The sequence below is a fragment of the Sinocyclocheilus rhinocerous genome, unplaced genomic scaffold, assembly GCF_001515625.1.
Source record: "Sinocyclocheilus rhinocerous isolate Xijiao unplaced genomic scaffold, SAMN03320098_v1.1 scaffold472, whole genome shotgun sequence".
NCBI lineage: Eukaryota > Metazoa > Chordata > Actinopteri > Cypriniformes > Cyprinidae > Sinocyclocheilus > Sinocyclocheilus rhinocerous.
In genome coordinates this window covers 112,074-126,527 of record NW_015641089.1, presented here as the reverse complement: position 1 = coordinate 126,527, position 14,454 = coordinate 112,074, and the positions used below count along the sequence as shown (strand labels likewise).

Sequence of the window (14,454 nt, the reverse complement as noted above, 5' to 3'; positions counted from 1 at the left end):
TCTTCTCATCTCATCTCATCTCATCTCATCTCATCTCATCTCATCTCATCTCATCTCTTCTCTTCTCTGCTCTGCTCTGCTCTGCTCTGCTCTTCTCTTCTCATCTCTGGCGTGTCTCTGGTTTACACATGCTCGTCTGTGATGTGTTCCTCTGGCTCTGCTCTCATTCCTCAGATGCCTTGTGTACGGTGGTCTACTTTGATGACTGCGTGTCCATCCGTCAGTGTAAGCAGTACTGCGAGTCGATGGGCGGATCAAAGTACCGCTGGTTTCATAACGCCTGCTGTGAGTGTATCGGACCTGAATGTCTGGACTACGGCAGTAAAGCCATCAAATGCATGAACTGCCTCATCTGAGAGCTCAACACTGACTGTACACACTTCATCTGCTGTTTTATTGTATAAAACACTTCTGGCCATTTCTGTTCTTGTTTACAGATCTTGTTTCTTATTCTTGTCTTTTGGAAAATAAGGTCCCGTTTTTTTTTTTTTTTTTTTGTAAGTTATCAATACTGTTTGTGAATTATTAAAGCAGCATGTAGAGGTCGATTCTCATTCAAATCATGTTCCATCTGTATATAGTTCCCATTTCATATTCATATTTCTGGTTTAACTATTAAAAACTAAAGTAAACTGTTGTGTTTGTTTTCAAATTCATTCACTGCTGTTTGTTGTACAACATTTTGATTTGATGATTTGAAATGAAAAAAGATTTCATCTGTATTTTTTATACAGTTTTATACAGTTTGAGTTTTGGAGTTTTTTTGAGTGTTTGAGTTAAATGTTTTTTTTTTTTTTTCAAATGGAAAACAACATGGATGCTATTTTATCCAACAATCAAAGTTTAGGTTAAAATATATCTGAATATAAAAGGGAAGTGTGTATTTTAGATGGGCATGTTGTCAGAACGTTCTGGCTATGTTATCTTAAAGTTATGAACAAAATGTTTCCAGTAATGCTAATAGAATTTTCATTTAAAGTTATCTGGTCTTTAGTAATGTTCTCAAAACATCAGCACAAAAATGTAATTTATACATTGTTTCATAGAACGTTTTTGTTCTAAAATGTTTTGGACATTTGTGTAACGTTTTTAAATGTTTCTACTTGTTTCGGAATGTTCAGGGAACATTCAAAAGTAACATTCCCCTAATGTTTGCAAAATGACTAAATGGAATGTCGAATAACAAAGAAAAAAAAACGTTTTTTAATGCATTTTTAAAAAATGGACTTTAAGAACATTTAGAGAACATTCAGAAAGCATTTTCATAACATAATGGGAAACATTCTTAGAACACATTTTATTAACTGAGAAACTTGTAAGGTTTTCACTATTTTTAAAAACATTTTGCAATTTTGCATTTCACTTTTTAAAATATTTGTTAAATATTCTATAGACACTATTTAAAATATTTACTATTTAAAAATAGTCCTGGCAAATTAATTTTTAAAACTACATTCCATGAAGTCTCTCAATATGTCACCTACCCATAAACTAGTTCATTGGCCGTCCTCCAAACTAGTTCATTTCCTGTTCACATGAACAGTTATTCTGTTATTCTGGTGTGAATCCCTCACCGCAGCTCTCGTCTCTGACAAACTCTCAATGTAAGTTGGCATAAATGCATCATGACAGCCAGATGTAGTCAGCATCAGTCAGACCTCATTAACAGCACAGCTGACAGGTGTGTGTGTGTGTGTGTGTTTGCATGCTTCTCTAGTGACCTCAAAGACTTTCTTTGTCTGACTTTCAGACACACTTTTACTATTCTTGCTTTAAAACCTTTGAGAGGTTCAGTAAAGTGCTGCAAAATTCAAGTTGAGCTTAAATTGCTGCATACATTTCCGTTATTTTTATAACTGAAAATTATTTAAATTATTTTAGTATTACTAAATATTGTAGTCGATAACTATTATAGTTTTATTAATATTTTGATTTAGTTTTTATTTTTATATTTTTCTGTTTTAATTTTAGTTAAAGTTTGAATAATTTTGTTTTTAAATATGTATATATCGTTTTTATATAACCCTGAACTGAATGAAATTATTAATGTTTTATATATTTATCTTTATTGTTCATTTTCATACATAATTTTTTATTTCAAAAATGATCTAAAACTAATTGAGGCCTATATACTTCATTGACTTAGAGATCTGTGAAATATTTTTCTCTAAAGGAGATCTCAAACTCTTAAAGTATTATGTTTTCGTGTTATTTTTAAGTGTTATAAATACGTAATACTCAATGACTGAACAGTGTTGTGTTTCTGAATGGTGTAAATGCTTTAGCGCCATCTGCAGGATGGTAATGGCATTACACACATTTATAATATTCACAACAAAAGATCTCTCTATTAGATATAAATTATTACAGTATATGAAAACTGACATAACTCAGTCATGATGAGGTCTTTAAATGGTTAAATGGATCTGTTTATTAGAGTTTATAATGGCTTAAAATACATTCGTCGAGTCCCTCTTTCTCCACGAGGTGTCACTTTCAGCGTATTTATTTTCTGATGTGTAATAAAAGTTATTTTTGAAAAAAATTTTTTTTTTACCGTGGTTAAAAAGTTAAATAAATAAATAAAATTCTATATTTCGAAATTGGCCTGTCCTATGAAAATGTTAAGCTAAGTTTATATTGTTTCAAGGATGTTTTATTTTTTACTGTATAACATGTTCTGATTTGAAGAGGTTTTGCAGAGGGCGGTAATACTCCTAAGGAGTGAACGGCCATTGAACAAAAAGAAGAAGAAGAAGAAGGTTTTGCAGAGTGTCGCTGCCTGAATTTTCCCAAACGCGTTCCGTCGTCCGTACGCACAGCACTAGTTCTTGCTCCGTCCGGGCTTCCATACTTCGCCTCGTTCTGGCTCTCAGTCGGTCCTGCAGCGAAGATGGCGGAAGCTCCCCTGCGGCCCTGCCGGTTCTTCTGTCACCGGTGCTCGGAAGAGATCAGCCCTCGGCTCCCGGTAAGACGCCGCGGTCTTAACAAGCCTCGCCCGAACGTTCTGAAGCGGTATGGATGGGTGTAACGGAGCAAACGGCCTCTTTTATTGCGCGTTTCTCCGCGCTGGCTGTGCTAACGGCTAACAGGCTGCTAGTTGCCAATAGCAACAATCAGGTTTAAAATGCGGATTTAATTGAATTACACTTAACTGGAGAGGTGAGAGTTTAATCAGACGGACTCTTGGCAGATCTGAGCGCAGATTAAAGATCTTTCCAGAGCTCTGCTGTTTGAATAACCTGTCAAACCAGAAGACTGCTTGTTATGACATGAACTCGGTACTTTCACTCACTAACGTTAGTCATAGTAAATCATTTAATATTGACATGATGGTATTTAGTTATAATCTTGTAAAATGCGTCTGACTTGTGTTTCATATGTGGTTCATTGGTCTGATCTGTAGATCATGTGGTTTACTTGGTCTGAAGAGAGAGCTAGTTATGAGGTTAGCTGGGTAACTAGGCCTAGTTATGTTATTTGTTAAATATTCTGCGATTAATACCGTTCTGCTATAAAGTTTCAGATGTTCATAGCTCTGATTTTGGTCTCTGATCTGTCCTGTCGTTTAATTGCCTATCACTGAAAGCTGGTGGCTATTAGAGATCAACTAGTTAGATTTGATTAACTAATTATGATAAGAGACTGTTGGTTAGATGCTGATGTTTGTGATGTGTTTTGATCTGTTATTGGGTGAAACAGATGGCTGGTTATTATGTGATCAGCTGGTTAGTTTTTTTTGTGTTTTTAACTAGGCCTACTTATTGTAAGACTGTGTTTAGGTGTTTAAGTTGTTCAAAGGTTGTTTCATGGTTGGTTTTCTGTGATTCATGTGGTTTAGTTGACAGAAGGCTAATTGTTATGAGAGCTACTGGTTAGTTTGGTTAACAAGTCATATCAAATGTTAAGAAAACCAGGGTTTATTAATTGTTGAAATGCTGATGGCTTTTTTTATGTGTGCTTTAGGTTTCTGATATAGACAGCTGTTATCTAGACTGTTATCTAATTATTGTAGTATTAAAATGAGGTTATGATCTTTGATTTCAAATTGGTGAGATTTTGATAGCACATGTGGACGGTTCAGGTGTCTGATAATGTTCTTTGCTGTGTTACTGAAGGCCAGTTTATTACTGACTAATTCTGTCAGTCGAGTTTTCTTGCCGGTGTCTTTTTGACTCATGAAACTGACACGTTGATGTGTAAGTTGGTCTAATTGGTCTTATTGATCTGTGTTTCATGTGGTTTTGGTATCTGATTTGCGATTAAAAAATAAATAAATTTGATCTTTTAAAAAAAAAAGAGCCCCTGACACTAGCATAAAACTAAAACCATTAAACACACACACACGTCTGGTTTGCTATCCTTGTGGGGACTCTCCATAGGCGTAATGGTTTTTCTACTGTACAGACCGTATTTTCTATTGCCCTACATTAACCCTACCCCTAAACCTACCCCTCACAGGAAACTTTCTGCATTTTTAGATTTTCAAAAAACTTCATTCTGTGTGATTTATTAGCTTGTTTACCCGTGGGGACCTCAATTTAGGTCCCCACCGTGACACGAGTCCCCATGAGTCTGTGTGTATTCAGGTTTAAGTCCCCACCAGAATAGAAAAACAGGTACACACACACACACACACATATATTTTTGTTACTTGAAATAATATAAACTAAAATTTAGTTATATAACTAGTATAATAACTAAAACTGAAATGAAAATTAATAAAACTATGTAGACATTAAAAACGTTAAAATTAAAAATATTTAAAAATATTAATAAATAGTGTGTAATTCGTTTTAATAAACAGTTAAATAAAAAAGTGTCTCAATTGTACTAAAATAAGCCTGGTGGTTCTTTCTCCAGTGGTTTTTGGTTGGTTTGAACACGCAGCATGTGCCAGTGAAGCTCACACACTCTGGCTCTACAACTTTCTGCTGACACTCATAATAAATGAAGCTAATTCGGTTGGAGAGGGATGATGTTATTCGTAAAACTGCCTTAATTCACTGTCAGCTGCACTTGGTCTGAATGACCCAGGACACGTCAGGAGTTCATCTTAAACCACAGATCTGTTTAATTGGTCAGTTTCACGCATACTATCATCTCTAGCTGTCAGGAAATATGAGGCCAGAGATTGTTCCGCACGTGCCGCTCCTTGTATGAGGTTTCAGAGGGGGGGTGGGAAGAGAATGGATGGCGTTAGAAAGCTCTTTTGCTTGTCTCTTCATCATTCTGTGGTGTTATTATCCTCCTGTTATTGTGTGGAGCCTCTAGAAAGAGCCCAAACAGGACAGAGAGCTGCAGGTCAGCTGGAGGTCATGATACAGGACCAGCCGGAATCTGCACGTATAATTTAGGGAATTCTGCAGAATTCATTTGTGATGATTTGTGATAAAATGTGTTAAATGTACTATGTGAAAGCATATCCTATTAGGCAAAATATTTCCGATCCAAACACGTAAAGGGGCTGAAGATGTGTGGAGCTTTATGAATGACAGCCATCACAGTTTTGTGGAAATCTGCTCAATTCGAGCGCTGGGTCCGTGTGTCCGGATCGCAGATTTCTGATCAGATCAGGCAAACTCTTCTGCATCTAGTTTCTTTTTATGTTTAGATCACTGTATAAACCAGGCAAGAAAATTAATCTGCGCTATGTATTGGACTGTGCTGTTTTTCATGTGTTTTCATGACAGATGATTTCCACATGTCAGTAGTCATCATGGATCTGCAAACTAAACACTACAGTTTAATAATACTCTTATTAATAGGGATGGATACCGAAACCCGGTATTTAATCGGTCCCGGGGCTAAATTATGAAAGACCGGAGTATCGATAAGCTCTGACGTTAACGGTTCTGCTATCGGTACTGGAGAAATTAATAAAACACACATACATTTATTATTGCTATATATACATTATCTTTCTTTACTGTTGCTAAATTGCGGGACATGTTTGATAATAAAACGTTGAAAGCACAATCCACACAAGAGTTCCTCAGGCTGAAATGTGTGCGCGCGGCGTGCTCCAAAACGGACATACAAATTACACTTTGAGCTTCGTGCGCATGTCCAATCGATCAAATACACACAAAAATATGTCAGCTCTTAATTTGTCATATATATATACATATATATATATATATATATAAACAAAAAGTACCGATAAGAATACCGTTAAAGTACCGAATCGATAAGCAGTATCGGTAAGAGTAGTAATACCGTTAAAACCTTAACAATACCCATCCCTACTTATTAATAACATTAACAAACATTATGTAATGCGTAATTCTCAACGTCAGTAGACATTCTTCTTAGTGACGTGACATGTGGCCAAGTATGGTGACCCATACTTGGAATTAGTGCTCTGCATTTAACCCATCCAAAGTGCACACACACAGCAGTGAACACACACACACACCGTGAACACACACCCGGAGCAGTGTTCTTGTTACTAGACATGTCATGAAACTTTTAATGAAATGTTTTATTTAATATTTTACTTAATTAACTATTGATCTGTTGTTTGTTAATGGCTTATGACGTTTAAAAAGTATACCAACATTGCTTACTTTCTCAGTTGATCTTTGTTATCCATATTTGATGGTTATAAAGCAGAGTTTTTGTTATTTCTGACTGAAATCTGATTAAATGCTGAAAACATTGCCCATTGACGCGTTTCAGAAAGGTGGGGCATAGAGGAGTAACAATAATGTACAGTATGTGGAAAATGTTTTTTTGAACCTTAAACTGCATAAACACATTTCATTACACCAAATACACAAAAATTTTCATTTTTTATCAACGTCATATGACCCCTGTTTTCAGTTTTAATTTTAATATATTAATATATTGTGTTTTATTTGTTTATTTAGCTTTATTTTATTTATTTATTTTTAGTAATTTTAGTACTTCAACGTAAATTTATTTATTTCAGTTAGGTGCCAAGACAACATTTTGCTTAAATAACATTTCTCAGTTTATTCAGTTATTCAGTTGTTAAAATGCTGTTCTGACCTCTGTTTTCAGGATTACATCTGTCCACGGTGTGAGTCCGGCTTCATCGAGGAGTTGCCTGGAGAGGGAAGGTAAAGTACTGACCTGCTGCTTCCGTGCATCTGGAGAACTGGTTCATTTGGACAGGAACATCAGAAGTAGTGTTACGGTTTTGCCAAACTTCCACATCAGGAAACCTGTTTGTCTCATTGATTTCCTCAGCAGGATGAAGGCAGTTTAGCTCCAAATGCTGTGAATGTGATATTTACATGCATTAGAAAAATAAAACAATGGTGTGCAGATTTGATAGTTTCTGTCAGTTTTTGTTGACGCTGAGTTTCCTGAATATACATTTGCTGTTTTGCCAAAGTTTTCTCTCTCTTTGAACCTTTTTCTCTTCTTTCCAGTGCAGAGAATGGGTCCACATCTACAGCCTCTAATGATCAGAACCGGCCCTCGTTTGAGGTGAGCTGTCATCCACTGTATCTCGGTAACTGCTTTTGGCCACTGAGTTCACTTGCCATGCAAACTTTGGTCCATATATATTAAGTAAAAAGTGAGATTTCTGGCTCACAATGCAAACTTTGACAATATGCATTTAACGGCTGCTTATATCCAGGGCAACATATATATTTAGACTATCAAAGTTAATAGATGGCAAGCATAAATTGTTGAAAGCAGTGATGAATATTCTCCCAGGCCTCCAGTATTGCATAGCAAACCACAGACGCCACATTAAGAAAATCATGTGTGTGTGAAACCACTGGCTGTTTGAGGCTAATGAAAGCTTTACCTCTCCCCGTCAGAATGTGGACCAGCACTTGTTTACGTTCCCGCATGGTTACGGCCAGTTTGCTCTGGGGATCTTCGATGAGGGCTTTGACTTCAGGGCGGGTTTGTCAGCAGAAGATAACCGTGATGCAGAGAACCGCAGAGAGCGGGAGATGGCCTCACGACAGCGCTACGGGGCCAGGCAGCCACGGGGACGACACGTTCCCCGGAGACAAGGAGCGCGGCATGAGGGTGTACCCACTTTAGAAGGGTGAGAATTCAGCAGATGACTCTGTACTGCAGATTTATTCAGTCTGTTTCACATTTTGAATTGATTGAAGTTTTTGAATTTATTAAAGAGCTATCTATTCTGGATTCCCACTATAGTTTAAAAATGTGATTTCCAGGCCTGAAAGTAAAAAAAGTAGATGAAATATATATTTAAAAATAATATATACAAATGTTATTTAGTGAACATAATTTTAAAGAAATTAATAAAAATTAATATTTATTATTATTATTATTTTTTTTTTACTAATTCTGAGGTTTTTATGATCGTAATCTCTTTTATAACATTTTAAAAGTATTTTTTAAAAACCTTACCTAGTAATCAACTTTAGAAAATTCATTGGTCAAAAGGTGTGGGGAACCCTATCTCATTAAATATTATTACTGTAGTAATAATAATATGCTATGGCCATTACTGTAAACCAGAGGTGTCCAAACATTTTAATACGAAAGGCCAAAAATGAAACTCGCTATGTGCCAAAAGTAAATATTCCATTATATACAACTATATTAAAATATTTACAATTTAAATAATTAAAAAAATATATCAAATTTAAAAAAAATTTAAATTATTTTTATATATTTTATGTGAATGCAAAAAAAATATATGCAAAAATAAAATAAAAAAAATATATTAAAACAAAAATATAAATATAAAAATTATAAATAGCATGGTTTTTTCCCCTATTTTCCCCCTACTTTCGTGATATGGCATGCTGGCCAAATCAAAGGTCATCACGCAGGCCCTGCTTAGGGCATCTCTGCTGTACACTAAGAAAAAAGTATATATGTTTATCAGCATTTTGGCAGGTTTAAGGGTGGAATAAAATGTTTTTGTTACATTTGAAAATTTTTGAAATGTTCATTTTGTTTGTTTTCACAGAATCATTCAGCAGTTAGTTAATGGAATTATTGCTCCGACGGCTATGCCAAACATGGCGATGGGGCCATGGTGAGTGCCCGATAAAATTCTCTCTTTTTACATCATTTCTCAGTGTTTGACAATCCACAGCTGATCACTGGACTCTACACTGTTGTCCTACAGGGGAGTGCTGCACTCAAACCCAATGGACTACGCATGGGGTGCCAATGGATTAGATGCCATCATAACACAGGTCCTCAAGCGGCTTATTGCTTTATTTTATAATCACAAGGGGTGTGAAACTCTACAGAGCCCCGTGTTGCTATTGCAAACACTATCAGTGCATTTAAAAACAGTATTATCACATACTCACTTTTTTTTGTCCCTGTTGTCGTCCTGTAGTTATTAAATCAGTTTGAAAATACGGGTCCCCCTCCGGCAGACAAAGAGAAGATTAAGAATCTCCCTACAGTCCAGATAACACAGGAGCACGTTGGTAAGACAGACGGACGTCTGATACATGACCACAAGCTGCTAGAGCACAGCAACAGTTGATCTCTGTTGATCTCTGCTTCAAACAGGCTGAATTGGGAGATTTCTCAGAGAGGGTTCTGTATGCTGACAGCGTGATGTGCTTTAGCTTTCTAGCGGTAACTGTTAGACATCCCAGATGGTAAAACCCTCTCTGAAGCCCTCATCTACTGCAGCCGTCAAAACACTGCCTTTGTAAAAGATTCACGCCTTCCAGCGCAAACTTCAGACCTGCTGTAGGCAGAGATCCTGTATTTATGTCTCAGGTGTTTTTTGTGTGCAAAATCATACTTTTGTGTAATAAGATATGTATTAAAAATGTGTAAAATATATAAATATACATGTTCACAGTGTATATAGATAGTACATTATATTAAGTACACACACACTGACACAACGTTTTTTTTTTTTTAAAGAAATCATACTTTTATTCCGCAAGGATGCATTAAATTGATATAAAGTGACAGTAAAGAAATTTTATAATGTTATAAAAGATTTCTATTTCAAATAAATGCTGTTCTGTTCAAAGAAGAATCAAAGAATCTTGAAAAATAATATGCATCACAGATTCCACAAAAATTTTGGGCAGCACAACTGTTTTCAACAATGATAATAATCAGAAATGTTTCTTGAGCAGCATATTAGAATGATTTCTGAAGATCATGTGACACTGAAGACTGGAGTAATGATGGTGGTCTTATGTCATACAAACAGAAGTTGAGAAATAGAAGAGCAGAAAGATGGATAATAGTTTCAGCATCTCCAAAATTAAGTGAGGGACGTATACGAACAATATTCCGCAATTGGTAAAAGCATGATTTAACAATCTGACCAATATGTGAATCAAAGCATAATGCAGAGTCAAACAACACTCCCAAATTTCGCACAGTTTTTGAGGGCCTAATCTGGACACAATCGATATCTATGAAGATGTCATGCTGGGAGGAGCTCTGTGATTTAGGGCCAACCAGCAGGATTTCAGTTTTGTCTGCATTTAGTTGTAAAAAGTTATCTGACATCCAGGTTTTAAGTTCTTGAAGACAGGAAACCATAGAAAGGGATGGACAAGCTGAGTTGGGTTGAACCGTAAAATAGATTTGAATATCATCAGCGTAGCTATGAAAATTGAGACCATGACGTCTGATGATCTGACCCAGTAGCAGCACGTAAATGAGAAATAGAAGTGGACCAAGTACAGAACCTTGGGGGACACCACGGGAAATAGTAACAGTGCGAGATCTATTCTTATCTATCCTAACGAATTGCTGTCTATCCGATAGATGGGAAGTTAGCCACTGAAGAGCAGCACCAGTGATACCTATAGCAGATAATCGAGAAAGAAGTACAGAGTGGCAAACAGTATCAAAGGCTGCACTCAGATCAAGGAGAACCAGGATACTGCGGGCACCTGAATCAGAAACCAGAAGGAGATCATTAACCATTTTTAAAAGTGCTGTATCTGTGCTGTGAGAGGGATGAAAACCAGATTGAAACTGCTCATAAAGATTGTTTCTCTAAATGAGACTGCAGTTGTGCTGCAACTACCTTCTCAAGTATTTAAGCAACAAATGGGAGGTTTGATACTGGTCTAAAATTGTTCAGATCTGTGTTATCAAGACCAGGCTTCTTAAGGATTGGGGTGATGGCAGCTACTTTTAGTGGAACATAACCAGTGGCAAGGAATCTGTTTATAATATGAGTATTAGGTTGGATGAGTGAAGGCAAAAGGGTTTTGAGTAAGTAAAATAATAAATAAATTTATTATTAGAAATAAATTACATTTTACAATATATTCACATAGAAAACAGCTATTTTAAATTGTAAAAATATTCCACAATATTACCGTTTTTACTGTATTTTTGATCAAATAATTGATACCTTGATGAGCAGAAGAGACTTCTTCAAAAGCATGAAAAATCTTACTGACCTTATCAGAATCTTACTGTGATATAGTGATGATCTGTGATGTGTTGCTATTTCTGACGTGTGTGTGTTTTGTGGTTCAGGTGCTGGTCTAGAGTGTCCTGTCTGTAAAGAAGACTACAGCGCAGGAGAGAATGTTAGACAGCTTCCTTGCAATCATCTCTTTCATAACGACTGTATAGTTCCCTGGCTCGAGCAGGTGTGTTTCTCTTCTCTTTTATTGCGTTTTTAATCATCTAAACTCAAAATATTTACAACTTTGACATTTTATATTTGTCCGTTAATGAGTGATCCAGATAAAGTCTGTTTCAATTTGTAGTTTGTGACATTAATTTCATGGTTCGTGGTTCTGTACAGAAAGGCAGGAGTTTGCTAATTGAATTTCTGCTAATAACTCCTGCTGCTGTGTTTGAGTTCATCCTGTTATACAGCACCTTTGAACTCTGTTACTACTTCAAATGAATATGCAGGTGTTGCAATTAAAAAGTACTTGTGTAAAAATAATACTCCAGGCTTTTAGAAATATGCTCTTGTCAAACTCAGAAACTTGATGACAAGAAAATGGACAGGATGGGAATAAAGAGCTGAAGTTAGTCATTGCTCAGTGAGTTAGCGTCAACCTAAAGTTCAAGCTCATTTTCATACAGTACATTTTCTTTAACTATTCTAATGTTAATATTATAATCACTCCAAAGAGAAAGGAAAACTTGAAATCGCATCATATGACCCCTTTAACTATTCTAATGTTAATATTATAATACTATAATCAAATCAATTCAATCAAAAATGTTGATCTTAATAAAATAAAACAATGAATTCCATTATTTAATGGCACGTTATTTGATAAAAAAAATACAATAAAAACAGTAATAATGTGCAATATTATTGCAATTTAAAATAGCTATTTTCTATTTGAATATATTTTAAAACGTAATTTATTCTTGTGATGCGAAGCTGAATTTTCAGCATTATTCAGTCTTCAGTGTCACATGATCCTTTGGAAACAAGGTTGTTAGTTAGCTAAATCTTAAACTAAAATCATAATAAAACACTGTTACTTGAAATAAATTAAACTTTAAATAAAATAAGATAAAAAACAAACTTTTTAAAATTTAAGCTAGCTTCATTTACTTTGACAAAAAATAGCTAAAATTAAAAATGAAATAAAAATGAATGAAATCCATATAGACATTTAAAATTAAAATATCATGTAAAATTATGTAAACAAATATATTAAATATATAATATATTTTAAAACGTAATTTATTCTTGTGATGCGAAGCTGAATTTTCAGCATTATTCAGTCTTCAGTGTCACATGATCCTTTGGAAACAAGGTTGTTAGTTAGCTAAATTTAAAAATGAAATAAAAATGAATGAAATCCATATAGACATTTAAAATTAAAATATCATGTAAAATTATGTAAACAAATATATTAAATATATAATATATTAATTATTGTAGTTATATATATATATATATAAATATATATAATAAGTAAATACTTTTAAAAATGAAAGTCGCAACAAAATTACTAAAACTAACTAAAATGAAAACTGAAAATATAAAAATAAAATTCAAAATATTATAATAAAAACTGTACTAGTATCTTAATGAGACTAAAATAACTGTTCAGAAATCATTCTAAAATGCTGGTTTGCTGCTCAAGAAACATTTCTTATCAAGTTGTGCTGTTTAGTGGAAACCATGATACATTTTTCCAGGATTCTTTGAGTAGAAAGTTCAAAAGAACAGCGAGTTAAACGCTTTGTCTCTGTGTTTCCCAGCATGACACGTGTCCGGTGTGCAGGAAGAGTTTGAGCGGGCAGAACACAGCCACGGATCCGCCTGGCCTGTCAGGGATGAATTTCACCCCCTCTTCCTCCTCCTCTTCCTCCTCCAGCTCTCCAGGCAACGAGAATTCCACCAATAACTCGTAAGAGCTCAGCCCACATCCTGAACACATCAACACGTCGTCATCATCACCATCATCTCAGCGCCACGTCGCGTCGGCCTGGCCCACACCACACCACACCGTTTCCCCTCCACCGGTGACGGATCCACGACACGGTGGAACCAGGGCTGAACGCAAACCTCGGAACCTGCCCATCACTACTAACACACCTCTACCAGCCCCGAAGCGGGTCCAGACAGGTCAGAGAGCACGCCAAACCCCCAAGAGAAAAATACACTCTTCTGTTGCTTCAGACAGCGTTTCGTTGCTTTTTTTTACACCGTTGAACTTCAGAGCGGTCATGCCTCAAGGTTTGGGCGGCACCTGTCCTCGTGACGTGGTTTTAATCAGCAGAAAGCGTGAGGAAAAGAGGAAGAGGATGTTACGCAACGCAGTGCCAGATCTGAAGACACACTGAGTCGAACTGCATTTTAGAAGCAGACTTTGTGTCTCTCGAGAGGGACGCGATCAAATAGAACCTTTTTTTATCATTTGATTTTTATTTTATGGATAAAAGTGGCTGATATGTGAACGTGCGTATGGGTGAATCTCACAAAACCAGTCACATTTCACCTCAAAATCAGAAGAAAAAAAAGACACTCTATTATGCTAAAGCCTATTTTAGAACCACCAATAACTTTTTGTTACTTTTGAATTTTTTAATAAATTTTTCATGACAATAAAGCACAGTTTGCTGTAATGCAAAAAAAAAAAAATCAAATACGAAAAAATATTATTGAATTCATGTTTATAGATTATATTGTTAGTTGTACTGCCTTTAATTTGATAAATCATTTTATATTGTAATACTGCATTACAGTAATGAGTCTGAGTAACACATCTGAATGCATTATGGTAAATAAATGCTTAATTCTCATGAAAATAACTCAAATATAGTCATTTTAGGCATAATACATTTTTATTTTCTTTTGATTTGGGGGTTAAATAAAACCTGGACATGTTTTTTTTGTGTGATTCAACCATATATATGAAAACATATTTATTGAAAACATAAAAAAAACAAAAAACTGCTTCATATTGTGAAAAGCCAAGTGATCCAAGAACATCTGTGACTGAGGAAAACACTGAGTGCAGGTTTCTCTCCTAATATTTATTTGCACAGTATGTTTTT

General features: G+C 35.3%; 3 protein-coding genes across 5 annotated transcripts in view; all 3 read left to right on the top strand.

The window, feature by feature from the left end:
• twsg1a (twisted gastrulation BMP signaling modulator 1a) overlaps positions 1–588 on the top strand; it is an 11,613-nt gene extending 11,025 nt beyond the window's left edge. The window contains exon 5 of one of the 2 annotated variants that reach the window (XM_016571080.1): positions 175–588. In XM_016571080.1, coding sequence (XP_016426566.1) covers positions 175–356 — 182 coding nt within the window. In that variant the 3' untranslated portion in view covers positions 357–588. The remainder of the gene's footprint in view (positions 1–174) is intronic. The other variant, XM_016571081.1, reaches the window with a different exon arrangement.
• Positions 1–1,701, top strand: part of LOC107754582 (ankyrin repeat domain-containing protein 12-like) — an 89,365-nt gene extending 87,664 nt beyond the window's left edge. The window contains exon 14 of the transcript XR_001641600.1: positions 1,682–1,701. The gene's annotated coding sequence lies outside the window, so the exon portion shown is untranslated. The remainder of the gene's footprint in view (positions 1–1,681) is intronic.
• A 1,089-nt stretch (positions 1,702–2,790) lies between these two features.
• On the top strand, positions 2,791–14,240 carry LOC107754583 (E3 ubiquitin-protein ligase RNF126-like). 2 transcript variants are annotated; one of them, XM_016571078.1, is made up of 9 exons: positions 2,791–2,968; positions 7,027–7,085; positions 7,401–7,458; positions 7,800–8,035; positions 8,936–9,004; positions 9,098–9,167; positions 9,317–9,410; positions 11,452–11,567; positions 13,156–14,240. In XM_016571078.1, exons 1-9 carry the CDS (start codon positions 2,894–2,896, stop codon positions 13,306–13,308), a joined length of 930 nt encoding a protein of 309 aa, XP_016426564.1. In that variant the 5' UTR covers positions 2,791–2,893; the 3' UTR covers positions 13,309–14,240. The 2 variants fall into 2 exon arrangements, with proteins under 2 accessions (XP_016426564.1, XP_016426565.1); XM_016571079.1 differs by lacking the exon at positions 2,791–2,968 and adding an exon at positions 3,040–3,448.
• The last annotated feature ends 214 nt before the right edge of the window (positions 14,241–14,454 follow it).